General features: G+C 41.3%; 3 protein-coding genes across 6 annotated transcripts; 2 read left to right on the top strand and 1 right to left on the bottom strand.

Moving 5' to 3' along the window:
- Positions 1-526: 526 nt before the first annotated feature.
- rpl9 (ribosomal protein L9) lies at positions 527-5,134 on the top strand. Of its 4 annotated transcripts, none has more exons than XM_029501726.1 (7): positions 527-686; positions 822-937; positions 2,492-2,587; positions 2,813-2,945; positions 3,234-3,314; positions 4,353-4,492; positions 4,984-5,134. In XM_029501726.1, exons 1-6 carry the CDS (start codon positions 641-643, stop codon positions 4,457-4,459), a joined length of 579 nt encoding a protein of 192 aa, XP_029357586.1. In that variant the 5' UTR covers positions 527-640; the 3' UTR covers positions 4,460-4,492; positions 4,984-5,134. The 4 variants fall into 4 exon arrangements, with proteins under 4 accessions (XP_029357586.1, XP_029357568.1, XP_029357576.1 ...); XM_029501708.1 differs by having other exon boundaries at positions 4,981-5,134; XM_029501716.1 differs by having other exon boundaries at positions 4,353-4,495; positions 4,986-5,134.
- A 1,361-nt stretch (positions 5,135-6,495) lies between these two features.
- Positions 6,496-16,028, top strand: rfc1 (replication factor C (activator 1) 1). The gene is made up of 23 exons (XM_029504062.1): positions 6,496-6,598; positions 6,925-7,074; positions 7,488-7,563; positions 8,320-8,433; positions 8,796-9,091; positions 9,263-9,337; positions 9,598-9,675; positions 9,763-10,125; positions 10,324-10,437; positions 10,534-10,713; positions 11,198-11,302; positions 11,573-11,972; positions 12,121-12,233; positions 12,378-12,492; positions 12,697-12,785; positions 13,056-13,193; positions 13,401-13,496; positions 13,578-13,831; positions 13,935-14,052; positions 14,362-14,507; positions 14,594-14,807; positions 15,258-15,446; positions 15,536-16,028. The coding sequence occupies exons 1-23, from the start codon at positions 6,596-6,598 to the stop codon at positions 15,629-15,631; spliced, it is 3,522 nt and encodes a 1,173-aa protein (XP_029359922.1). The 5' UTR covers positions 6,496-6,595; the 3' UTR covers positions 15,632-16,028.
- A 140-nt stretch (positions 16,029-16,168) lies between these two features.
- Positions 16,169-27,664, bottom strand: wdr19 (WD repeat domain 19). Its single transcript, XM_029499343.1, has 36 exons — positions 27,578-27,664; positions 26,737-26,828; positions 26,583-26,648; positions 26,354-26,479; positions 26,004-26,119; positions 25,797-25,912; positions 25,614-25,694; positions 25,267-25,379; positions 25,004-25,177; positions 24,842-24,912; positions 24,581-24,753; positions 24,167-24,287; positions 23,961-24,067; positions 23,714-23,830; positions 23,210-23,365; positions 22,713-22,860; positions 22,247-22,445; positions 21,806-21,965; positions 21,567-21,677; positions 21,256-21,365; positions 21,115-21,172; positions 20,630-20,776; positions 20,347-20,429; positions 20,171-20,254; positions 19,948-20,094; positions 19,270-19,394; positions 18,950-19,059; positions 18,788-18,856; positions 18,619-18,696; positions 18,354-18,450; positions 18,138-18,262; positions 17,808-17,889; positions 17,582-17,732; positions 17,381-17,504; positions 17,221-17,297; positions 16,169-16,488 (listed from the first exon to the last, which is right to left on the bottom strand). The coding sequence occupies exons 1-36, from the start codon at positions 27,584-27,586 to the stop codon at positions 16,374-16,376; spliced, it is 4,038 nt and encodes a 1,345-aa protein (XP_029355203.1). The 5' UTR covers positions 27,587-27,664; the 3' UTR covers positions 16,169-16,373.

Below are 27,664 nucleotides of genomic sequence, written 5' to 3'. Positions count from 1 at the left end.
GATGCCTGATGACGCTGCGCACGTAATCTACAACACCGTCGTGACGTCCTTCCTTCTTCCTTTCCTCTGCTACCGGCGAGGTGAGGATATCGAAAAACTTGAACCCGAGCTTCCATCTAACTCCATCTGTGCCAATCTAACGTGTTTTTCACTAAATGTCAAATAGTCAGACACGGGAACCTTTGTCTTTCATCATGCAGGCTGTATTTCGGCTTTATTTCTGCTTTGTGAAGGAATATCTTCGTACTTTCCCGCCGCCAGTGCTTTCAGGCTCGACGCTGCTGTGGGCCTCGGCGGGTTTAATGTGATAGATTGACTCCTGATCACTTCAGCTGTCACTCGCAGCCGCTGTCGCTTCACACGAGTCGAATTGTGTCGTTACAACACACGAAACGTTGATCTGTTAGCCTAATGTGGCTCCACGTTAGCATTAGCGCTAACTTAGCTATCGCAGTGTGACTGTATTCGCTTAAAGCACGTTTCCAGCAGGTAACCGGTGTAAACATGAGACCGCAGGTTATGATCCAGTGTGCACATCCTGCCTGTTCACTTTGAGCTGATCTTCCTTAGTTAGAGGAGGTCGCATGTGGAGTGTGTTCAGACTTCAGAGTATTAAAGTCAGTGTTTGTATGTGTACAGAATGAAGACCATTCTCAGCAGTCAGACAGTCGACATCCCCGACAATGGTAAGACATCACACGGTGATCGCCCCGAGGGCTCTGCTTGCAATCTGTAAACTGCATTTTCGTGCGTGTGAAGTGGTTTTCTAAGATTTCTCAAGGTGTTGTTTTTCCTCCTGTCATTGATGCTGTGTGGTGCAGTCGAGGTGAGGTTGAAGGGGCGGACAGTGATCGTCAAGGGGCCCCGTGGAAAACTCGTCAGGGAGTTCAACCACATCAACCTGGAGCTCAGCCTGCTGGGCAAGAAACAGAAGAAGGTAAGGAAAGTCACATTTCACGAAGTGGCACACAAGGCCGTACACATGAATATCAAATGGAGCATGTGAAGGGTGTCCCTTTATAGAAGAGGTATTCAAGTAAAATGCAGCAAGGTCCAGGGGTGATGCATGTTTGCATGCATTTCCTTGTGTGTTCTTATTAAATAATTGGCATTACTGTGGTAGCTGTTTGAAGTTGAGTTGTTTGAATCATTCCCTTCAGATGTATGAGCGACAGCATACTATTAAATTTGGAAATAGTTCAACAATAGTTGTCAGTTTTAGTATTAAACGTGAGGAATTTTAAGTAACTAACCTACAACGCTTTTTCTGTATTAAAACTAATACTAAAAATGCATTAAAATTCATTTCAAATATATTTTTGAGAAACGTATCGTAAAATACAATTTATTTATATGTAGTCCATTTAACATTGCAGCAGTGTCAAGTGTTTATGACAATTTTGGCACACTTTTAAAACTGGACTACCTCAGCCAATCCACCAATAGTTTCCTGTGTTGACCCAGAATTGAAGCTCCTCACTGGAAGCATTTATCATGCTGTCATGCAGTGAATGAGTGAGTTTGAATCTTTGTGGATAGATCATATTTGGCTCTAAATTTTGTGCTTTGTTTCATATGGCACTTTGAATTGCCATGGTCTCTGAGCCTTAGACACGTTTGAACTGCCTATTGGGAGAATGAACATGAAGGAATATTTCCATTCTGGATGGAAGCCCTATTTTCACTGTCAACTGTTCATGTGAAACTATTCTCAACTTCTTTTTCTGCTGTTTATCAACAGATAACTTTTCTTGTCAAACCTATCATGATCACTACAACTTTCCAACTGTGACTCTGACACTCTCACCTTTTCTCTCTCTGGCCTGTCTGACCAACCTACTCAGAGAGCATCTTGTGAGATTATAAACCTGTCCTGTAAATGCTAGAAATAATATACCAGTTGAAATATTGTCAAAGTTCACCAATTCAGAATAAATTTGCTTCGGGGCCTGGACCTCAGTCTGCCAGTAGGTGACTCCTGCTTTGTGGTGCCGGACAAATAGTCACCACAGTTTAGCATAATGCTAAACTGTGGTGACTATTTGTCAAACTGAGTTGTCACAATTGTTTAGCTGTCTAAGATGGAACCTAACTGATTTATCTCTATCCTGGCTGTTTTCAGATTCAATTCACATTTATCAGTGTAAAAGCTCTATTAAATAAACTGTGCCCTTCTGATAATAACAGCAGAGAATTTAGCACTTGCGTCAGATGTGTCATGCCTTGCAGATTGAACAGGTTCACTACATTAACTTTAGGGTGATAGTTTGCAGCCTATTAACAGATCCCCTTAAAGGAACTAGCATTTTCTCAACTTTGAACAGAAATTATGAAAGGTGGCTTTGAGTTTTTTGTTCACTTGTTAATTCTGATTCTCAGCTACACCATCAATTCAGGAACTATAATGTACAATTGGATGGAAAATTTGTCATTAAACAGTACTGTTTTAGCAAAATGAAAGTAAAACGCCTTTCTATGCTGTCCTCCTCAGCTTCGTGTGGATAAATGGTGGGGTAACAGGAAGGAGCTGGCCACAGTGCGCACCATATGCAGCCACGTCCAGAACATGATCAAGGGAGTCACTTTGGTGAGTTCACTTTGTCTTGTGTTGAATTGGTGACTGATCAATGTCAATGGGTGGAAGCTCTGTGCTCGGCCTTAATGGCAGAGTTGGTATGATGAGTAGTTATGGTTTTTGTTGGGTAGCTGTTAAACCAAAGCATTAAACACAGTTTTGGCACTATTGGTGAAAACAAATGATTGCATTAGCCTTAACATTTCATCTTAGTGACTCCTCCTTGTTTCGCTGCAGGGTTTCCGGTACAAAATGCGTTCTGTGTACGCCCATTTCCCCATCAACGTCGTCATTCAGGAGAGTGGCACCCTGGTGGAGATCAGGAACTTCCTGGGAGAGAAGTACATCCGCCGTGTCAGAATGAGGCCTGGTTAGTCAAATTATGGGAATATTGTAGTTTTGACAAACACGCCTGCAAGTTTCAAAGATTATTGGTTTGACACATCATCCACAAAGATTTGACAGTGATCACATTATGAACAGAAAAGTACTTTTTTAGAACAATGGGTTTGGTCTGTCCCCATGCTGGTCTTATGAGCAACTTGTAGATTTGTTCTTGGGTTGAACATGTATCAGTTACTTACATGAGCAGTCATTGCACCACTTCACTGCGTGATTTCATCCTTTGTGATATAATTTTTTCTTTTGTCCTTCTCAGGTGTGGTCTGCTCAGTCTCTGCTGCACAGAAGGACGAGCTGGTGCTGGAGGGCAACGATGTTGAGCTGGTGTCTAACTCTTGTACGTGGGTTTGTTTGTTTTTTGTTTATTTTTTTTTCTTATTGTTAGTGGTGGTGGGGTTTTTGTTTTGTCCCCCCCTCAGCAGTTTTATATGGCACAGCAGTTTCTCTGCATATAGCATTGTTTTGCAGCACAAAGACCTGTTGATATCCTTCCCAATACAAGAACAACAAAATTCTGAGATTATGAAGGGGACCTCAAATCTGTTAGCAGCAATTTCATCTCAGTCTTGTGTTGTAATTAACCGTTTTCAATTCTCCACCTCCCTCCCTCCGCTTTTATAGAAAACATTCCCCTGAACTACAAACCTTTCTAGGAACCCCCTGTTGTCCTCTAACACAGAGTGGTCCTAATAAATCTACATGCATTTACTGACAATGAGGTCTTAACTTCAGCATCAGAGCTGAAGAAGATAATCTCCCCAGGATTTGAGGCTGGAGGAAGGAATAAACAGTGCACCACAATACCCTCATGTCACCCCCACGGAAATTAGCTGGTACTATCAGTTCCTGCTAATTTCTTGGGGTATGCAGACCAATTTGTAAACTTTGTTTATTTTTGAAAATATGGGAAATGGTGGAATTTCCTTGTTGCTCTGTACTCCAATCCATAGGACTTCAAATAAATCTTTTAGCACTTAAACTGCAGTGCAACTGTAGTGAGGTCCTGTGGTTGTGACCGTAATTATTGCTGCCATGTGTCAACGATGTACGAGGTGACTTGTGGCAGAACTTTGATTCTAAACAAAGAAATTGTCTTCACTCACACTTATTACATTTGTTGAAAGCCTGATTTACCAAGCAGTGATTGAATGTGCTTCAGAGGCAGGCCTTGTAATAAATGGATGGCCTTACTTTAAACAACCGGCTTTAGCCTAAAGCAAAATTTTCATGTCAAACAATGCGCTGGATTAGAGTTGAAACAATGAAACTGCCATCTAGTACCTCCTAAAACAGTGTGGCCCCTCGACCCTTCTGTCATTATTGTGATCTGTGTTGTGATGTGCTGCTCATCGCCCCAACTTTTTCTGTGTTACAGCTGCTCTGATCCAGCAGGCCACCACAGTCAAAAACAAGGATATCAGAAAGTTCTTGGACGGTATTTACGTGTCTGAGAAGGGAACAGTAGTGGAGCCGGATCAGTAAAAGTTATACCTGCAGTTGTAGAGGTCTTCATAAAAGGCAAGTCTCTTTTCCTTTCCTTTTCTGCTCCAGAGATGTCTGCTGATTTATTTATTTATTTATTTATTTATTTATTTTTTCCAATGTGTATTTTGATGTTTGGGCAGAATAATGGCTGAAAACATTGTTTTCAACAGTTTGATTCTTCTGAGATTTTATTTTTTATAATTTTTATATATTTTTATTTATAGGATGATAATCTGTCAAACATAAATCAGTCTATTCATATTGCTAAAAAATGAAATGGTGTGTTGAAATGAGAACCAGTAAATGTAAACCAGTAAATAATTTTTTTTATTTTAAGGTCACTCCGTTGCAGCATTCGTCTATAAGTCTATACAACTTATTATCTGAACAGACTTCTTTAATATTGCTCATGTCAAGTTGTCAAGGCTTTGGAAAATTTGGCATGTTAATATATTCAGTTCATTGAAATGCTCTTCTGTTTGATGCATGTCATTAATCTTCTCCCCTTGTGCTTCTTCAGCAGCCTTGATCCAACAAGCCACCACAGTCAGAAAGAAGGACATCAGGAAGTTCCTGGATGGTATCTATATCAGCAAGAAGACCACAGTGGTGGAGCCCAATGCTGAATCAATGTTCTCTTATGACCAATAAATTACCAACTTTTCCAATTAATCTCTGCTGATTGTCACCTTTGTTTGATTTGCTCAGCTGTAGGTCACAGTGGGTTTATTAAAACAGCATTTGAACCTGTAGATGTATGCTGTTCACATTTGTATTTGTTGTGAATATGAAGTGGGGGGACAATTTTTAAACCATCATTTCTTTTGGCTTGTTTTAAGATCTATCGACTGCATGTGAGACGATCAGCTGTTCTGAATTAGTCCAGTTGTTTATAGCTGGCTCTAAAGTCAGACTTTGCTCTCTAATCCTAGTACTACTGTTTGACCATGAGGTTAAATCAATAAGCAGACATGAATCAGCCCTTCTGTGAACGAGACCTCAATCTATCTCCAGTGGTTGTTTGGTATATAAAATACATTCAATCATCTCACTCTGATGCAGCTCACCTTCAAGCTCCAAAACTGTGGTGTTTTTGGTGGTGTCATTCAGTTTTCCACTTGCATCCTAAGCACAGAACAACTCACCAGTGTAAACTTTTTAATTTTGTTTACTCACCGACACATAATTTGAAACTACGGCAACCTTAAAGTATATGGTTTTTTTTTTAACCATCAATTTATCCATGCAAATTTTGAATTGCTATGACAATTTTTCAGTTGTATATGTCATGAGGCCAAGCATGAATTTGTGTAGTTCTTTAGTTAATGACAAAAAAGCATGCTCAGCATCAGCAGTTTAATTCTTGAGCATATACCAGAAGTCAAATAGATGTCATTCAGCAGTTAAACTAATGTGTAACGCAGGGGGCGCCAACTCAGGTCCTGGAAGGCTACTCACCCTCATGTTTCAGATGCTTTTCTGCTCCAACACACCTGGTTTAAATGAGTGGGCACTTAGACCAGCAGAGCAGGGAAATATCTAAAACATGCAGGGCAGTAGCCTTCCAGAAGTAGAGTTGGTGAGCCCTGCTGTAAGGTGAAGCTGATGTTAATAAAGACCTCTGTGTCAGGCCAGGGATCATAACATCTGCCTTTCATTCAGATCCGTGGACGTGAAATCTGTCATAAATCATAAGCAACTCAGTTACAAAGATTGATGTGCCACCACAATTTCATTTACTGCTAACACTTTATATCTGTCCACACTGATAGCTAAACTCTGTAAATGCTTGATGATGTTCACCTCCTCAGCACCTCACCCAGAATAGAACAATCAATATAATCAATATAATCATTCATTTAAAATGTTCGCGTACATAAAATAGGAATTATATACAAATACATATGAGTGATGATGTAAATTATATCAGTGAGGCAGATCGTTTGTTTTATTTATTTGGATAAATAAAACATCACGCTGGGTGACGTACCGACGCTCGCCGAGCTCGCGGACAGACTCCCGGGTGTTCGTCATCTCCAGGCGACAGCAGAGTCCTGCTTCGCGCCAAGCGGCTGGGCTCTGACTTCTCTGACGGACAAAATAAGAAGAAAACTGCGAGAAAACCACCTAAATATGGTACATTTACTGATTTTAGAACATGCCACTGCGGGCCCGGGGTGTCTGTCGGTGTTAAGGAGGTTTAGCGGAGAGAAGAGCGACCGCTGCTCGATGTTAGCCGCAGCTAAAGAGGATAAACTAAGCTGATATTAAAAGTTCCCGCAGAGACATTACCAGCCTCTCAGTCTGCTCCGAGTCTGTTTCCCCGCTCTTTTAATCATTCGGGGTTAGTTCGTTTTTCCTCCGTAGCACAGCACAGCGCAGAAAGTGAAAGTGTGCAGTTGTTGGCTGTGTTTTGCCTCGGTGGAGACTGGACCGTGCATGCTGTGTGTGTTTGCTTTCAGGACATCAGGCGCTTCTTCGCACCGACTGCAGGACAAGCTGCGGTGCCCAAAGCAGCTCCCAACGGGAACCCGCGAGCCGAGGACAGGAAGAAGACCAAGGCTCTGTCTGCAGAGGATCCGGGGAAACACAAGAAAAAAGATGCCAACAAGGCAAGGCAATCATACTGACCTGTGGCACTCAGGTGGAAATCAGCAGAAACTAATGCTTTGAATAATCTAGTCCAGATTTGATGAGGCTAAGTGTGCTGTGTTTAGACCAGATTTAACAAGTTAAGTTTTTTTTATCTGCCCTGAGTCTGAGTCTAAATTTAGGTTTTTCTTTTTAAGACAAGCAATGTTTGTTTTTTTTTTTATATAGATGGACAGATTCAAGCGTTTTTGTAGTCCATAACAGACAGTTTCACTTTAAGTAGTTTTATTCTTATTATTTAAGTGTTAACGTTATCATTGCACTTCTGAATTTTAGAACTTCTATATAGTTGTTGTATTCTGCTCTACTTATTTTAAGGATGCCTGTTTCCTAGGTGTTTTGATCAGGGTTAACTTTGGTTTATGTTATTTAGGTCAAAAGCCCCCAAAGTGACGAGAAACGCAAGGCGAGTGAGAAGAAACGAAAGAAACGTGCAGTGATTGAGTCGGGTAAGAATGATTCAAACTGCTGTATGATTCCCCATGTGGCTGCAACTAATGTTTATTTTTCCTTATGCTGGATTAATATCCTAGAGCCAAGGTGAAATATTCATATGGGTATTTATATCTGAGCTGCAGCTTCAACAAGTAGTTAACTGACCAACTGACAACTTGGTAGCTATTTTGAAAATTTTTTTCCAGGATTTTTTAAATGCTGTTTTAAACCTCCCAATATGATAATGTTTTGACTTTCAGTATTTTCTATCAAATTGAACGCAATATTTTTTGGGTTGGAGTGTCATCAGCCAAAATCCTCACATTTCAGAGGCAGCAACAAGAAAATGTTTTTCTTGTTTGTTTGTTTTTTGATTAAAATTATATAGCAATCATGTAAGCAGTGGCAGATTCATATATTGATCATCAAATAAATGTTTTGAGGAATGTTATCTTTTAAATTCTTACTACTATTTTTAAATCTAAATGTAGATTCAATGACATGGTTGTTCCTTGAACCAGTAAAAATGTGTATGAAAATCTAAAATGATATTAACACAAAGTATAGACCACCTAGCTAATGGCTAATAAAAAGTAAATTAGTAGTTATTCTATAATTGACAGATGTCATTCCACCTTACAGTCGTTGCTTGGATCAGGAAATGTAGTTAAAACTTGGGAAAAATTTTTGAAATGTCCCCTGTTTCATGTAGCATTGTTTCATCCAGATGCTACAGAGCGTCTTTTCTTTACCACATATTCTTGTTCCAGACTCAGAGGAAGAGCCAGTGATAAAGTCAAAGAAGTCCCCCAAAGAAAAAGAAAAGTCCAGAAAGACATCACAACCTTCAAAAAAAGATCCTGTGCACTATGTCTCCGAAACAGGTGATGGGTTATATTCATATTTCACACACTTTGTATATGCTGTGTCAGTTTTGAATAATTATTTTAAAATAAGCATAAACAAATGCAGTCATGAGAAGTAAATGATTTATGTAATTTGTTGTAAAATCAACCATCTTCTCCTCAGAGCATATAAAAATGTTGGTTGCTTTAAAAACACTTTTTAAAAAGGCTTTGGAAATGAAAGAAAATTGGTAAAGAATTGGGAAGAATAAAGCAAGTGAATGCAAAATAAGTGTTGTCAAGAACTGTGGTGCATCAAGAACGTGCAACTAGATGAATGCAATTTTAAAATAGAGAGCAACATTAAGTTAATATAGGGTTTTTTTTTTTCTGGTTTGTAGACTCAGACAGTGACAACTTTCAGTCCCTGAAGAAGGTCTCCAAAACCAAACAAAATGACACGTCCAAACCGAAAAAGTCGGATACAGAGAGTCCTCATTCAGGGACCAAGCCTTCTGTCAGACCTTCCTCCTCACAGCTGAAAACAGAGGTGAAGTCTCCTCAAATGCCTGTTACCCCAAAGTCAGCCCCACCTCCTCAGCCCAAGAAAACTCCCACTTCAGTATTGGACTATTTCGGCAGTGGGAGTATCCAGCGCTCAGACAAGAAACTGGTAGCCAGCACCAAACGAAAGGCTGTGAGTATAACAGATGATTAATCTCATGTACTGCTTTTGACCAGAAGGATTATGACTTTGTATCAACCACTAGTCCTTTCATTGATCCAGTATCTTCAGCGTTTTATGACTGTTTTGACAAGTGGTCTTTTTACAACAAAGTGACTTTATAAAATCTCATTTTCTCCACAGCCAACTCAGGACACAGGTGATCTGATCAGTGATGAAGAAATCGCTAGAGCGCTGCAGATGGAAGAGGACATGGAGGTAGACTGATCAGAGCTGAACCAATTTGACAACAAAAAGAAGTTGATAATATCTTACCCAGTTGTTGGACGATATTGTTTTCTGAAATTTAGAAATTGTCATGAATCATTTGGTAAAATCCTGGAATTCATCATTGATATTTTATTTTTTCTTTGAATCCTTGACAGGAAAAGTCAAGTCTGAGACAAATTGAATTTGGCTGCTGCCTTTTAGGTCTCATGCGTTTGTTTTGTTTTTTCTTTTCTTCTTAATCCACTCAGCTGGAAAAGCAGGTCCATGAGGATGAGGAGTTTGCCAGAACCCTGGCCTTGCTGGACCACGAACCACAAGCAAAGAAGGTATTGATGAAAAGATAAATATTGGGAAACGGAAACCATTCCTGGTATTAGTGGGTGTTCACTGTATATTTATGTGTCCTCATCCAGGCTCGTAAAGGCTCTGATGAAAAACAAGCCCCTGCAATGATTCCCAAAAAGGGCTGCACAGACTCTGCTGCTGACAGCAGAATCAGCCCATTGAAGACCAGCAGGAGCACATCCGAAGATATTATCAGCCCATCCCCTAAGAAAAATACTGCCCCTCTCAAAGCCAGCTCCAAATTGGCCATGTTGAAGAAAAAAGATGATGAAAAAGACACAGGATCAAGGAACAAAAGCTCCATTTCACCTACAAAAATTAAAACCTCTCCCAGAAAGAAGCCCATCACTTCATCGAGCTCAGCCATGAAGTTCACACCCAAAACAGGAACAACACCCACAGCACTTAAAACGTCTCCCAAGAAGCCAGAGGTGAGCTTTGTGCTTTTCTTATCTGTCAGCTCAAATGTAATAGATCCAGATCATAATGTTTACAACCAATCAGTTATTCTCTTTATTTGTCCACAAAAGGCATTTGGTTAAAATACAGATCGCAAACATCCAAAATAGAAATCTTTACATACATTGGAACGATTGAAAAAGTTGAGTTAAATGTCCTCCTCTTATCAGAGCACAGGCACAAGTCCAGATGACGCTGAGAAGAAGAAAGTCAACTCTTCAGCTTACAGGAACTACCTTAACAGAGATGGACCACGAGCTTTGGGCTCCAAGGAAATCCCCCAGGTATCACACACTGCAATCTCATGAAACAACACAACACATGTTCGAAAAGCTTTGCCACAGCTTTGGATCTCTGACTGGATGCATTGTGTTTGTCAGGGAGCAGAGAACTGTTTGGAGGGCTGTGTGTTTGTGTTGACGGGGGTTCTGGAGTCCATGGAGAGAGATGATGCCAAAGCCCTCATCGAGCGTTATGGAGGCAAGGTGACGGGCAACGTCAGCAAAAAGACAACCTACGTGGTGCAGGGCAGGGACAGTGGAGCATCAAAGCTGGAGAAGGTGACAACCTTGCTTCAACAAACATCAATTTCCTTTATGTTTCTGGGTTGTTTTCTGGATGTACATTTTCAAAAAGTGCTATTTTCACGGAGCCATGAGAGAATAACATATTTGGAAATACTCACTTACACTCAGAGGAACTGATTAGATTTTGTTGGTGCTGAGTATTTTTTTAAATTTGAATCCAGTTCCTACCAAACTCAAATGAGCTTGCAGTAGAAGCGGAAGAGATTGTTTTAGCAGCATTTCATTTTAAAACTGTGCATGCTAGCCAAAAAGATTCATTGCTGTGTCACATTGTACTATCATCTAGGTGGCAATAAAACTGTAGAAGGAGATGCATGTAAGTAATTTGCATATAAGTGGTTTTTAAGTCAGTGTTGTAAAATAATAGAAATGCAACAGCAAGCCCATCAATTTCAAGGTTCGTTTCCAAATATACTGTTACAGCTGGGCTTCATACTCTGTTGTTGTGTTTGCTCAGGCGGAGAGTTTTGGAACCAAGATCCTGGATGAGGATAGTCTGTTGGAGCTGATCAGGAGCAAACCAGGGAAGAAGTCCAAGTATGAAATTGCGGCAGAAGCAGAGGTCAGCACTTACAATATCTACAGAAAAATCAGTAAACATGGTGTATAAATACAGATTACCGTGCTGTTTACAGGGTAATTTAATTAGTGGTATTAACATTTCAATCAGCAACTTGTTAAATTAAAACTTGTAACAGAATTAGCCATCCCTCCTTTCAGCAACAAAGCAAAATAAATGTATGGAATTATTCTTATATGAATATATTTTGGCTGTGCTTAAACTGTTTTGGGATGTTTTTTTTTTTTTTTTTTTCCCTGTTCTGCCAATTAGTGCAAAGCCTCAAAGACCAGAACTCCACCCAGCCAGACTTCAAAGGGCACCCCCAAAGCCCAGAAGATATCTCCCTCCAAGGGTAACTCCAGATCCCCCCACACCCCTAGCCCATCCAAGACCGGCCAGACACGAGGGCCAGGCGGAAAAAGAGGAGCTGGCGGCACTCCACCAGGGAGAGGCGCAGGTCACACGGCCAGGAGGGAGCTGGGGCTCTCATCCTCGTCTTCTCCATCAACAAATGGGGAGGATAACAGTCTGCTGTGGGTGGACAAGTACCGACCCCGGTCTCTGAAGGCTGTGATTGGACAGCAGGGGGACCAGAGCTGTGCCAATAAGCTGCTGCGATGGCTGCAGAACTGGCACAGAAACCAGAGTGGCTCTACCTCCAAACCAGCAGGTGGCAGACAGTTTACATTAATATCACCAGTGAAATGACCTAAAAACCACACCTCATTTTTGTTTGACTGAATTAAGCCATGAAAAGCGCACCTGTGCTGATGATCTTTTTGCTTTTTGTTTGTTTCTTGTTTTTTCACTCACTTTAGCAAGGTTTGGTAAGTTTGGAGGAGGGAAAGACGATGGATCAGGATTTAAAGCTGCTCTGCTTTCTGGACCTCCAGGAGTTGGGAAGACGACCACTGCAGTGCTGGTCTGTGAGGTTAGTCTGCAAACAAGCACATATTGGTGAAATTTAAATTTAGCTTTAACCGTGACGGAGCTGGGTCGAACGATATTTTAAACTTGGGTGTTTAGTTCTGATCACAGCTTCCTTTTAACTGTGTTTGTGCATGTCGACCTGTAGGAGTTGGGCTTCAGCTTCGTGGAAATGAATGCCAGTTGTACTCGAAGTAAAACCAGTCTGAAGGAAGTTGTAGCAGAGTCACTTAACAACACAAGCATCGAGAACTTCTACAAAGGTTGTCGCTCTCTCTGTGTTTCGGTCTTACCTCTCATTTGAACCTATATATTAAAGATACAGCGGCATGTAAAAATGACCACCTATGTTTTTAGTGTTTCATCAAGCGTTTGGAATCCTTTCTCATTGAAAATGAAACAATATGATCTTCATCTTGAAGTGCTGGTGAAAGTGCTGTCTGTCTGTTGATGTGTTTGTTTTGCAGGCACATCGCAGACAGTGACCAGTAAACACGTCCTGATCATGGATGAGGTTGATGGCATGGCTGGTAATGAGGACCGTGGAGGAATCCAGGTTAATAAAACACTTTTCTCTGTCTGTCAGTTTTGAAGCTAGAGGTTGTTTTAAAGGTGCAATGTGTCAGATTTGGCATGAAATTTACTTGTCTGAGTAAATGTTTGTCCACCTTGTACTGCAATACACAAAGAAAACAACTACCATTAAAACATCAGACTTCATTAGGAAGCAACACAATAGAAATTCAGCCTGATAATGGCACTGGCCCTAAGGATTTGCCCCACCATGTGTTCTTGATGCTGACCTCTGACCTCTGACCTCCTTTAGGAGATGATTGGCCTGATCCGAAGTTCAAAGATTCCTATCATATGCATGTGCAACGATCGTAACCACCCCAAGATCAGGTCACTGGCCAACTACTGCTTCGATCTGCGCTTCCAGAGGCCGCGAGTGGAACAGATAAAGGTCTGTCAACATCTGGCGATGAATTCAAATGAAATGCCAAAAGCTGTGTCGGTAATGGGGCAATAACATATGAAATAATGTCCACTGGTTTGAGGCTGAATACAAACAGCAGAGAGATGATGTCCCCTGACACTTTGTATGAGACGATCCTCACATCAGCAAGATTCTGCTTTTTTTCTTCTAAATGTGTAAATATTTACTTCTCAGGGAGCCATGATGTCCATCGCTTTCAAAGAGGGAATCAAGATCCCACCCCCGGCACTTAATGAAATTATCTTGGCTTCCAATCAGGATGTCCGACAGGTAAAAAAATGTCCCCCTGTAATGAAGGTAAGTCCACAATGTCAGTCTTCCCTCTCACCAGGCTGCCTGTTTCTTCTCCAGGTGATCCACAACCTCAGCATGTGGTCAGCTAAAGACAAGGTGATGACATATGAGAGCTGCAAGTCGGACGCAGCCAGGGCCCGCAAGGACATGAAGCTGGGGCCGTTTGATGTTTGCAGGAAGGTGTTTGTCTCGGGGGAGGGGACTACCCACATGAGCCTCATCGACAAGTCTGACCTCTTCTTCCACGACTACTCACTAGCACCTCTCTTTGTCCAAGAAAACTACCCACATGTTCGTCCAGCAGCCGCCAGGTGAGAGAGCAGTTTTCCCCTGAAAACAAATCGCTATATTTCTCAAAAATGTGGAAGTGTTCCTTTAACAGTTCAGTATTTCCTTTGTTTTGTTTTGACACAGTGGCGATCTGAAGTCTCACCTCGTGTTACTCAGCAAGACAGCAGACTCCATCTCTGATGGAGACCTGGTGGACAGACGGATCCGCTCTGGGCAAAACTGGTCACTGCTGCCTACCCAGGTAACACACACACACACACACACACACACAAATAAACCTATACACTACCAGTCAAAGGTTTGGACACACTTACTCATTCAAATGAATAGGAAAGTGTGTCCAAACTTTAGACTAGTAGGTAGTGTACACAAACTGATCATGAACCCAGACCCCACAGGCATTCTGTGTTTCTTATATCTAAAGGTAATGCATATAAACATCAAAATATCTTGTATCTAAAATAATTGTAAACACACATTTACATGTCATGAGCTTGTTCTTGTGATGGGCAGAAATGTTGCACGTCGTCGTGCTGGTCTGTGTTTGTAGGCCATCTACGCCAGTGTGTTACCAGGCGAGCTCATGAGAGGCTACATGAGTCAGTTCCCCACATTTCCCAGCTGGCTCGGCAAGAATTCCTCCACCAATAAACATTCCCGCATTGTTCAAGAGCTGGCCTCTCACATGAGTTTAAAGTGAGTAGAACCTGCACCACTTTATTTCTTTTTGATTGAATGAATCGATCGTGACATCATGAAGCGTTTTATTTGGGCTGTTGCAGGACGTTGAGCAGCAGACAGGCAGTGAACCTGGACTACCTGCACTACCTGCGGCAGCTGCTGCTGAGCCCCCTTCAGACACAGGGAGCGGAGGGGGCTGCCCAGGCTGTGCAGCTGCTGGACGACTACCAGCTGATCAAAGAGGACGTGGACAGCATCATGGAGATCAGCGTCTGGGGCGGGCAGCCTGACCCGTACTCCAGACTGGACTCTAAGGTCAGCAGCTGGTGGATTCTGTGTTTTAAAATGAACCGGTTTAGGCATTGATGACTCTTGTGATAAATGAATGACCATTATAGGGCGTTTTAATTAAAGGCTCTTTAAAGGGAGGATTTGTCATATATGACAAACTGAGCATGATTATATGCCGTTCATCAAACCAAAGAAGACTTTTGATGGCATCACCTCAGGCTGTGGGAAATTATATTCACTATATGTCACTTATTTTTTTAACATTGTTTTGTCAAAAAGAACCAGTTGATGGATAAAATATCATCTGTTATAGCTCTTTGACAAATGAGTTTGTTTTTGTTACAAGCAAGGAAAAAAAAAAAAACACGCTCAGTACATCATCACCATATACTGACTGAGCAGTCCCAGCTGATTTTAACAGCATGTGATGTTCTGAGATTGCACAAGACATTTGTGTTGTCACTGCCCTCTCAGGTGAAAGCGGCTTTCACGCGTGCTTACAACAAAGAGGTCCACCTGACGCCGTACTCCCTCCAAGCTGTGAAGAAAGGCCGTCGTGGTGGTGCCAGTGGGGAGGCAGAGCTGGGAGGAGAGGACGGGGACAATGAAGTGCAGGAGTCTGAGAACGAAGGGGAGGCGCTCGAAGCTGACGCTATGATCAAAGTAAGATCAAACTACAGTGAAAATGTGCAAACCCAAACTGTGTGTTTGTGTCTTTTCATTCTGTTTTCTGTCTCTTCTGCTCTTTGCAGCAGAAGAAAGCCAAAGCCACCAAGGACTCAAAAACAGAGAAGAAGGAAGACTCTGGGAAGGGCAAAGGGAAAGGGAAAGGCAGAGCTAAGAAATAACCAGAGAAACTCAAACTGACGGCTGCCAGGACTGTAATATTTTTGTCGGCACTTCCAACATCCAGTAAGGAACATCAGAATGTAGTGGAACTCTGCAGGTCACTCATCTGATGCTCAGCCAGACTCCACTCTGACTGCACGGGCTGAGAAATGTCTTTCCTGTTTTTGTTGTTTGCTTTTTTTTTTTTTTTATCAACTTCCTGTTGTGTTCATCAGAACGTCTTCATCATAAGCAAACCGTTTCACTCATCATCATGTCTGTACAGTCCTTCAGTAACGCCCAGGTCTCAAGACTGTAAATAATGTGACTGCCATCTTTTGCTACTTTGGCTTTTCCTCTTTGGTTCGAACTCATAACCCTGTAAATGCCAATTTTGTAAATCTTTCATTAATAGAAAATATGTCACTCATGAGCGTCTGTGTTTTTATTCCCCAAATTAGAGATGGTCACATTTCAAAAAGCTGGCCAATTTTTCTATTTTCCCACTCATAAATATTCACTGATATAGAAATCTCTTTATTTCTGATGCATCAGCACTTTACAATAGATAGGAGTTTAAAGACATTCACATTTTTACAAATATAGTATTGTATTATAAAAAGTTTGAAGTTACAAAGTTTTATTACCCATACAGTTTTACCTAATTATACATTAGAGGTTTAATAGCTTTGAGTGACCAAATGAAGACAGTTAATAACAACCATCCAAAATACATAAATTAGCCGTTGAAAAACATTTTCTTTATTGCTCCAGTTCTTCAGTCTGCAGGTATTTGGAAATATCAGAAATCCTCTTCACCTGGTTCACACTGAGGGGTTGGGAGCACATGGGACACACTGTCTCCGTCTCCAGCAACCTGGACAAACATTCGGTGGAGATTTGTCCAAGTGACAGTAAGTACAGACTCACCTGTGCTTACACAGGAATAATACCAGCTTTCTTCCACTTAACATCAAGACTGCAAACTGGGAAGCTGCCCACAAGATCCTCAAGTTCAAGTTGTTGCACAGAAATGGAAATCAAGTTGGGGTTTGACAGAGTTTTGTTCTGCGATCTTCTTGGGTGCAGTGTCTTTCTGATACTTGTGCATACATTCTATGCCATTTTTGCCAAAATGAAGAATTAGTATTTTAATTTGGAATGCTTGATTTCTTTCATTTTTACTAATAAAAATGCATGAAACCACAAAGCTGGCACTTCGGTAACATATTTGTCGGCCCGGGAGAATAAAGGATACAGATTGGTTCTGCAGGACTGGACATAACATCTTCTAACCCAAAGCTACTGCTCTCTTTTCAAGTTCGGGTTCAAACCTCAAAAGAGGGCAGCGTACTTTTTTTTTTTTTTTTAATCATTATCTAGTTCACACATTTAGAAAGTTCAGTATCAACACCTACTTAACTTCAGGTTTGTTTGCATTTGCAGTTTGACTTTGTGTAGGTGCAGGGAGTCGTCTTTGTGAGGGCACAGTGACATTTTCATATTCTACTCATACGTCTTTAATTTTCCAATTGATGTCTTTTAGGTTCACCTAACGACCAGAAAATTACCAAAGAAGATTGTTTGTGCGTGTGTGTGTGTCACTTACAGGATAAATTGCGAGTAGAGAGCAGGAAATTCACAGTGAGGACACACAGACCAGTCCTCTTTCAGCATATGACGCCCCTGAGAAAAGTGAAATGGGAACAAAGAACAAACTGTAGTGTCGACCTAACGTTTTTATATTTATAACCATACTGAGTCTGTACCGTGGCAATGCAGTAGGGCAGGTTGTTCTTGCAGGAAATACACAGCAGCTCATTCTGTGGGAGCTGGAAGCCACAGAAAGGGCACGGAGTGGTTTCCTCCTCCAGCTCTGATGTATCTGGGCGTCTGTGGTGCAGACACGGACTGATGGGTGAGAATACACATCAGGAGGAGCGGGAGGGGGATGTGGATTCAGGACTCACCGAACCATCGCCTCAATCTTCTTCCTGTACTTTGGGTCGATCTCATTTCGGTATTCCGGTCTCATCAGCATGGCAGCAAAGCTGAAGGCCGAGTTCTTCAGTCCAGCACGGTGACACTCGATAACTGCTGACGTCAGAATGGGAACAACATCTACACACGAATGCACACACGTTAGACTTCACAACGCCAAGATGAGAGATCAGATTCACGTGTCTGCTGACTCACGTGCTGCAAACTTGCTGATGTTGTTGCTGACACGAATGAGCATGCGTGCTCCTTTTAGGTGGTCTCCTCTTTTCACATAGACCTGTAGAAACCATTTACACAGTCAAGAACATTACTCACATATTTCTCATAACCATTCATAAGCATGGAAAAACAATCTCAGTTCTCATACGTCATAAACTTCACTGGACACTCTCTGATGGCTGCACATTTTATGTTTATGTTGATCACTGTGACCGTGATGTACAGACATCCCAATAACTGATGTGACTGATAACCCAACAACGAGCTCACACACTGAAGGCGTATGATGACTGTCATTGTTCTGACCTTCACCAGCAGGTAGGAATGGAGGATCATCAGATTGGTGGCCATCTCAGCAGGGATCTTAATCTTTTGGGCCTGAAGCTCGGTGTACATGCTGAACAGCACGTCGTGGGCATTACGGTAGTTCCCTGTAGCAGTGACAGACACAACAAAAACATCTGTTGTGGTTCTGTAATCATTGCAGAGTTTCGTAGTTACTTTCTGTCCCTATGTTTGCACCTGCACACTGCTCCTCTCGGGCGATGATGATGGCGGTGCGGGCAGCCTCCCTATACTGCTGCAGTGCCATGTAGAGGCGGAAGAGGTACTTGGCATCCTGGGAATATTTTAAACAACAAGGAGAGCAAGAACAAAAGACGACAATGACAAAATAGACAAAAAATGTCAAATTAAATACTGGACATGTATCAGTAATGACGTGGCAAGAAAAGTCCCAGCGAGTGAGCTGAATAAAAGTCAGAAGGTTCCAGTATGCACTGAATACCTTTGGTATGCCGTCACGCTCCCCCATCAGGTAATCGATCAGCTGACTGGTCAAAGAGCTGTCTTTGGCCTGACCCACCTGGAGTACAAACACACATGAAAAACACTTAACTGGCAACTTCATTTCATATACGCACAGCCAGATTCAGTCTGACACACAAAGCCCACACCGTCTCAATGGCCATCTCAACTGCCAGGTTGTCTTCTGTGTTGGGACACTTCAGGAAGTGTTTTAAAGCCTGAGTGAAAGAAATGAACATCTCAGTCAGTAACTGATAAATTATGAAAGTGAGAGCTGTTGTGAGAATGAGCAAATACCAGAAAGCTCTTACTCTGCTGTACTGGCCGCACTTCTGGAAGAACTTCCCAGCCAGTAGGTGTTTCTTTTCTCCCTCAAAGTAAAGAGCAATGCTCTGGAAATCCTCCTGCCTCGCCTCAGAGCCTGAGAAACCCACAGGAAGAGATGCAATTCCCAGAGAACACTGACCCACTAATAATGTAACTAACTAATGTCAGATGTACATGGAATGCTTGATTTGTATAAAAAACTTGTATAAATTTGTATACATTTTTTTTTATAAAAAACATTTGCATAAAATGTATAAATGTATGTATATATAAATTTCTACAGAATCTTTACACCCACACTGACCAATGACGTCTGCATAGACCTCCATCTGTCCATGCTGCTGTGCCAGCTGGAAAGCTTCATCGTTACAGTGAGACAGAACCAGGAAGCGGATGGCATAGCCGTAGTCGTTCAGCCGCAGGAAGAATCTGAGACACACAAGCAAATGTTTGACGATCCATCACACAAATACAAACGACACACACGGGGAAGGAACTCCGGATGAAATAATGAGTTCATTCTTTCATCAAATGGAAATTTATTAGAAACTGTTTTGAGTCATTCATTTATTTATTATTATCAGTGAATGATAAACATTCACTTCCAGCTTTTCTGCCTTTTATACTGTGGAGATTTTGTTATGTTTATGGAGTTTGGGTGTGAACTTTAGGTCAGACAAAACAAACAATGTCAAGATGTCATCTTGAACTCTGGAAATCTGAAATTGTCAAATCTCTAGCTACTTTGTCACATTTTATATCCAACACAATCCAAAAAGTTATCAGTATATTACATATATATTTGTGTAACCTTATTAATGATTATGGTTTGATAAGTAAGTATAAAACAGTGGCACCATCCAGTCTGTGGTATTAAGTCTGATGAGGTCAACCCTGAACAAACAGAAGATGATGATAAAAGCAATGACAGCGTGCACTAAATGCTGTTGTGTGTGTTGGGCTGTGCTTATCTTTTTCCAACCTGGCAACCATTTTTGCTCCATCAATGCTCTGTGTCTCCCTGACAATGCGAACAGCATCTTCTGGGTTGTTCAGGTGGTCCAACAGCACTCGGATCACATTGTCCCAGTCTTTTGCGCTCTCATAGGCCTGTGCTGCATCTTTATACCTGGTACACAAACACACTGCATGAGCTTCTCTCGATGATTGAACTGTCTCTAATAGCGACGTGTGTAACAACATACTTGCCATCCGCCTCCTTGGCTTTGGCAAACTGCAGGTGAATCTTGGGGGAAGAAACATGTGGGAGCAGCTCTCCCACCTTTGCCCTGAGTATGGAGGAATATACCATAAATAAAATGGTGTTACAGAGGAGGAGAGAAACTGGTGAGTCGGTGATGCATCTTGTTATTTGCCTCACCAGTTCTTGCAACGAATGTAGACGGATGCAGCTTTGTCATAATACTGGCCTTTCTCATAGAGCTGAGCAGCTTCAGAGAACTGCTGTAAGAAACAAAAGATAACAAGGAAGCAGACATGAACAAAAAGATAAAAAGTCTGATGTTCAGATACCTGCAGTGCTGCACAAGACATTCAGTCTGTAGTGTGTAGTCATAGATGACTGATGGAACACTGATGGATAATATGCAAAATTACCCGAATGTACCATTTATGAGAAGAAAGAGGTGAGACTGCCTCTCTACCTTCATGCTCTCCAGTATGGCTCCACATTCCTTCTTGAGGATTCTGCTTGGGTGCTGAATAGCCTGAGTGGCTCCTCTTCTGATGTCACCCATTCTGATAGACATCCGGGCTACACCTGCTTGACAAGCCTCATCATGGTCCTGGAACTGCACGGTCAATGAGAGATGGTTGAAGGTGAGCGAAATGGAGGAAGAAATCTTCAAAGTGAAATTTAATTTATTTAAACTCATCAACTTTGATCCTTCTACAAACCTAAAAGGAACTCAGTGTGATATACAGCATGTTTACATCCTTAATAGGACTACCAATCTCTGTCTGCAAGATGTATGTAAACTAAACCATACAAGCAGAAATAACTGGATGCTTCCACATACCAAAAGAATATGTATTATATGACTGCAGGCATGTGACTAACATCTGGGCTAAGCATAGTCCAAAAGTGAATATTTATTAACTTAGTATTATTAATATTACCGACACTTACTTTATTATTGTGAGTCATGCCTTTTTCGTAATGAGCCAATGCATTCACATAGTCGCCACTACAAAAAGAAAGAGCAGTTTAGCTAGGTCAAGTCTACCTCATGGTATTTCATGGTAAACGGTATTGTGTGAGTGCACCTACATAAACTCCAAATGTACAGCATATTCTTTGGAAATAAAAGGAATCTGGTCTTCAGCAAGCCTCTTAGCTAACATAAGGGCACTATCCCAGTGCAACAGGTCTCTTCTCATCTAAAACACACACATGCAAAACACAGCATTAACAACGTTGAAGCTGATTCACAACTGTAAGGAACTGCTTCCTTATCAATATTCTCCACATAATCTGCAAATGTTTGCGACCTTCATCTGACCCTTTAAAAATACGGGAGAAATCCAAATAAAGCACAAGCAAGCAGCCTCTCTCTCTTACACACAAAATCACAAACATACCTCCAAGGCGGCAACTGGGCAGTTTGAGGACAAATAGAGATCCTGAGCCAGGTTGTAGTCACCAAGAAACATGGCCAAATGACCAGCCAGTAGATTCATGTCCTCTGTTCCCTGGACAGAGGGGGACATAGCCATCAAGAGAGGTGGATAAGGAGAGAGGAAGAATGGTGTGTCAAAACATAGAGAAATGTTGCCTTTTTTGGGCTGTGTGTGACTATTAACCACTGTGTGTTTTGTACCTGGATGTTCTGCAGGGAGAGGACCATGCCCACGTTGCCACTCATGCGGTAGACCTGAATAGCCAGATTCACCTCCATGTGGAGCAGACAGGCTTTACCCAACTCTGCCCAGTCTGCCTCAGTCCCTCCAGACTTGCAAAGAATCAAAGCTTCATGGAACCTGAGGAGGAATACACAAACAGAAACGCACACATTATCAAATCAACAAAGGACATAAAAACACACACAAACAAAGACACATTTGGTAAATCAAAAGCTTGCAGAGAGATTTAGGCACAGTCCTGCTCAACATATTCCAGTTATACTTTTTGTAATTGGAACTGTAGTGAAATGTCCATTAACACATTCATATTAAAATTGCAAGCACCATTGTAGGCAACAAAGTATCATAAAATTTTTCCTAACGGCAGCATCTAATAAAATTGAGCCATTTGAACTGACCTCTTGAGCATTAATGCCTGTTTAAGCGCTGTTGGTGAATCTGTTGTTGTACTGTTGGATTGCTGGAGGAAGGAGTGTGTGCTCAGAGCCACTTCACTGGTTTTTCCACTTGACGTTTGACAAGTCAGCTCCCCATTGTACAAGAGCAAAGGCTTCTGGGAAAAGATTGTGGTGGTCCCCACCAACACAACTCGGGGGCCTGGGCAGACAGAGTGAGAAAGTCTCAAAGACCATCCCCGTCATCTCTCGCCTACTTTAACATTACCAGATTAAAACAATATTTAAAGGCAACTAAAGCCCCATTGCTGCACTTTTTAGTTTTTTTACATTCATAGTGTTGCACTGTGAATCATTCTGAATGGGATTAGCATTGGGATCAGCATTCAAGTCAATATGTTAGAGGTAAACTATGTATCTGTAAAGGGGTATATGAACATGTGTCTGTTGTGCTGTGGCCTCTCCATACCATATATGGTAGTTTTATGCAAGGCGTAGGTGTAGACCTTGTCACTGTCATAAGCTACAAACACTCCTCTATCAGCATGCCAGTTGTCCCACAGCACTCCTGTGATGGTGGGAGAAAAGTTGGGGAGCTCAAAGCAGGAGTCTGTTGTCTAAATCAAATGGACATACACAAACACACACACAGAAAAGGATTAGTTACTTTGGCCATGGTCAGACACAGATCAAAGAGCTGATTAGACCTGCAGACTGTCTCATTGCTCATTATCTCAGTCATATTTTACCAGTTCAAGGAATGCTTTGAACAGTTTGAGGTTTCAGATAATTTTCTTTAGACTTAATTTGTTACCCCACCATGGTGATTTATAAACCATCATACATAAAGATGACACTCAGGAAGTGAGATGATGCCAGGAAATATTATAGTGCACACTTCACTATGTGTACTGTTTTTTGAGTTGTGTTAATATGCAGGTGTATCAAGCAACCATATGTACTGACATTTGCAGGGGAGAGCAGGAAGCCATTGTTCTTGTCATCGATGAAAACCACCCGTGTGCCATTTAGGTCTGGAAACACTTTCCTCACACCAACTGGGTGGCTGTAGCTGCTCACAGTCTCCCAGTCCTCCACAAAGACACACACCACATTACCTGACTGAGTAAAAGACAGAGATATGACAAGAGGGTCTATTAGTTGGTATTAGTCTGTAAAAAATAAATAAATAAATAAATAATAATAATAAATAGAAATGAGGATGATACTGAAAACAATTCAAAGATTAAAAAGAAAAAAATACGGCAGAAGCCTGGGAAATTGAGAAAAAAGGAGAAATCAGGACAGGTTTGAACCAATTTCCTGATGTTTGAAATTTGTAACTTAGAGTTCAGTGCATAACAAACATAGGAAAGGAATGTTGTGATTCAGAAACAATAAGTGGGCATCAGAACAGCTTCAACATGTAGTCAGAGAGGGCTGACTTAGGTGAGGATGTGTGGGTCTTACATCAGTGCCATAGTAGAGGAAATCAGCTGTGAGAGCGTGGCAAAGGATCCTCCCTTTTCTGTCATCATCTGGAAATAGCTTCATCTGTTTCCTCTCCTCATGGTCTTTGTCTTCGATCTAGATTACAAACACGCAGACTTAAACTCCAGTACATTGGTGCTAAACAGTGATAAAAAGAGGTGAAGCCCATTCATGGATCATTTACTGCTCAACAAAAGGAAAAATAAAGTACCACCAGGTGACTGACCATGTGCAGCTGCACTTTTCCTTCAAAGAGCGCTGCTGCGTAGTCCGAGTTAAGACACATGCTGGCAATTGTCCCCAAATACTCAATATGCTTCAGCTTGTGAAAACCTGAGTTACACAGAAAAACTGTTAAATAAAACATATTTGCAGTTATTTTCATGATTAAATGAATTCCTACACAAACCACATTACACTTCCCACACACACCAGGTTCTTGGTCAACCAATGCATAGAACCAGGCTCTGTTGTTCATCCCCACAGCCAAGTGGTATGGTCCCACTGCAATGAAAGTGGGCTCTACTTCCAACTCTATGGTCACAGGGGTTTCCTGAAAATGCATCAGAGAAAGATTTAAAATTGAATTTAGTCAGCACAATTTACCCCAAAAAGTGTAAAAAAACATTCCAATGTCTGTTGATCCTTTAGTATAGAAAGGATTTAAGTGTTCTCCAAATTACAGCCAACATCAACAAATCAGCAAGAATAACTGACAATGTTGGAAAACTTTTGTTATAAGTAGTAAGTAATAAGTATAAATAATTTAATGTTTTAATTGTTCGTTTATGTTATAATACTGTATGGAGTTTATGCATATGCATGTGTGTCTGTGTGTGTCCTCACCCCCTCCACCTGGTTGGAGACAGTGACCTCCAACAGGGAGGTGAGGTAGGCCAGTCGGGTGCCAAAGCTATCACAGAGGAGGGGCAGCTTGGTTAAAAACACATGGAGGGTCCCTTTTTGTGTGGAAACAGCTAACAGCTGACCGTCGTCTGTCCAGCTCAGCTGGTCCAGACCTGGAAGAGGAAGACAGTGTAGGAGAAAATGTAGTGTAGGAAATAGGTAGCAGGCTCAATATGGCCCTTTCAGAGGCTTCCTTCTTACCTTTGGTCTCATCTTCCAACCGAAATATATTGCTGATCTCTTTAAGTTCAGACAGTTCATGGATCTTTATGCTGCAAAAACAAACATGCGACTTCAGTTGTAAATCCTATAACAAATAACAAACAGAATGAAAGTGCTATCTCTTTTGAAACGTATGTGTACCTGTTGTCCCCACATGAGGCAGCCTTATTTAACGCCACTGAGATGGCCACACTGTTAAGACTGTCTTTATGGTTGTGAGCCTGATAGAGCTCCTCCCCAATCTCCCGGATGTGAGTGGAAATAACCACAAAGTATCCATGGGAGAAGCCGATGAGTATGTAGCCATCACCATACCTGGAAGAGAGAGAACCAATTTTAATTCATACTAATATCCCACAGCCATAATTCATTGAGCTTTGTGGTGTGTCTGACTGCATGAATACCAGCGATAGGAGACAATGTTCCCATAGCGGCGCTGGAAGGTCAGTTCTATCCGATTTTCAGGGTCGTTGACATTGAAAAGCATCAATATCTTCTTGTCCACAGAAACACTTACCTAAAGAATCAAGAGTTTTGGGGCTGTAAACATTAGCAAAGACATAACTACTTCCTAAATCTCTGCTGTTAAGCTCTTACAATTCAAAGTGAAATTTCGTGTGGTATATTGCTTTTATGTTTTACTAAAGTTACAGGACACTTAAACTCAAGATATTAGAATATGAACATGTTGTAATGAATTTGTGTAATCTAAGGATGTGAATAATTTAGCAAGAAAAAGCGGAAATCATACTGTGCTCTCTCCCTGAGCAGATCTTTCATCTGTCTTCATCACTGAGAAGTAGATTTCAGCAGGCTCACCGCGAAGCGTCGTCTGACAAGAGAAAAGAAACATTTACTTGAATCCCTCTCAATTTGTTAGTTTCATTGCTAATGTTGTGCTAACATATTTCAATCAGTGTGGCTGTGTACATACCTGTCTGATGGTGTCCCCCTCATGATTACTGATGCTCAATGTGCTGTCCTCACTTCCCAGGGCCAGCAGGTTCTGAGTACTCCAGCACCCACAAGTGATCTTTTTGGTATGCTTACCTAGCATACATTAAAAGAGAAGGACTGAAAATCAAAACAAAAAAATTGATGGTAAAGAAGACACTGCACAGATATATTTCAAGTGTGTTACCCAGTACAGGGATCTTGCGTGAAGTCTGCTGATTGTAGATCAACAAGTTTCCTTTGACTGTCCCAACTGCCAACACTGGGCCAGTCTTTGACCACAAAACAAAGGACATCTGATCTCTGTTGTAACAGATGAGAACAGGAAACTAACTCAAGAGTATTAAAAATAATTAGCAGCAGTTTCTGTTCTATGTTTGAGAGCCAATACATAGACAACTGTTCTTTTTCAGCCTCATGGCTTGGAAATGCACCACTACCGGCATAGGCTATATTAAGTCCGAAGCTGCTCATAGGAATCAAAATTTTACCAATGCTAACTTCTCTCTCTGTTAATGTGATGCATGCATGTCACACCTCATGCTGCTATCTATCTGGGAGGTTTTATTAACACTGGCATCCCAGAGGTAGATGGAGCTGGATTTTGCAGCTATCACAGCCAAAATGTCTCCATCCTTATCCCAGTCCATACCAACACAGCGCCTAGGAGAAGCAGATGAAACAACGAAAGAGGAGCATGAAATCCTTATAAGCAACAAGAGGTTATCATGTGAGTCAGAGACAATAATAATGTTCTCCCACTTACCCTGGCAGGTTGAGCTCAGTTGACTTGTGTCCATGTCGATCAAATATTTTCACTGAGTTGTCCTGTCTGTATTAGAAATAAAATGTTTATCATCGTGCATGTTAATTTGACGTGTTTATATATGGACAGATTCTTGACAATGATGTTTACTCACCCGCCAACAGCAATATAGTTACCAAGGCTTTTCTGCCACTTATATATTAAGTTAGAACCTGCCCAGGCTTTGTCAGCAAGAACAAAAACACTCTGTGGATACAAAGATTACTTTTAAAGTCAATTTTATTTGTGGAAAAATATTGACAAATACATTCCTCCCATGAAAACATGGGAGGAATACAAACAGCATAGCTTACAATATTTTTATTTTATTAATCAAGTGAAATGACTTGTCACATTTTTTTATGTCCTTGTTTTAGCTATTCTACTTCAGTCACATAAATGCATTAAATCTTGACATTTGGAAACTGTCTACTGTAGATACGAAGTGAAATACAGCTGTTTTGAAACGTTTCACGTTCGTTTTATGTCATTTATGGAGTTGAAATTTGTTGAACGGTCAAAGATCTGACCCAAAACGTTTAAAGGTACTTAAACTGTAAATCGGACATATAGCAGTCAGCTAACACTGGCTTAGCTCTGTAAAGAATGCAGGCTAACGCTTAGCCAAACTGTTGCTTTTTTTCTGCCCAAACTGTCCCTTTATCTGATGGTTATAACACGTCGTGTTGAGGGCTTGCCCCGGACTTGAGTAAAACATCTTCGGTAGTAAATCTAGAAACGCAATGTTTTAGCACAACGCTTTTTGGTTTTAGCTAATTAACGTAACCAAATGTTAACGTTACCGTTACATTGGCTTTTAGCCTGTATCCGAGGACCTTCCAAGCTAACCATGCTAACAGAACAAGTAGCTAACTCCGTGCAGGCATCGAACTCGGTGCCTAAACAGTGAAACCAGGACAAATGCTGTTTTCCCCGATTCTTTGTCCGCCACTAACCTTCATCATGACAATGTAAAGTTGATTTTTGCTGTTCAGAGCATCATCGACATGTTGTTGTCTGTATCCCAGAATGCATCACTCTTG

Source organism: Echeneis naucrates, chromosome 1 (assembly GCF_900963305.1).
Source record: "Echeneis naucrates chromosome 1, fEcheNa1.1, whole genome shotgun sequence".
NCBI classification, from domain to species: Eukaryota; Metazoa; Chordata; class Actinopteri; order Carangiformes; family Echeneidae; genus Echeneis; species Echeneis naucrates.
The sequence above is the reverse complement of the archived record's forward strand: the minus strand, read 5'-3'. Positions and strand labels throughout refer to the sequence as shown.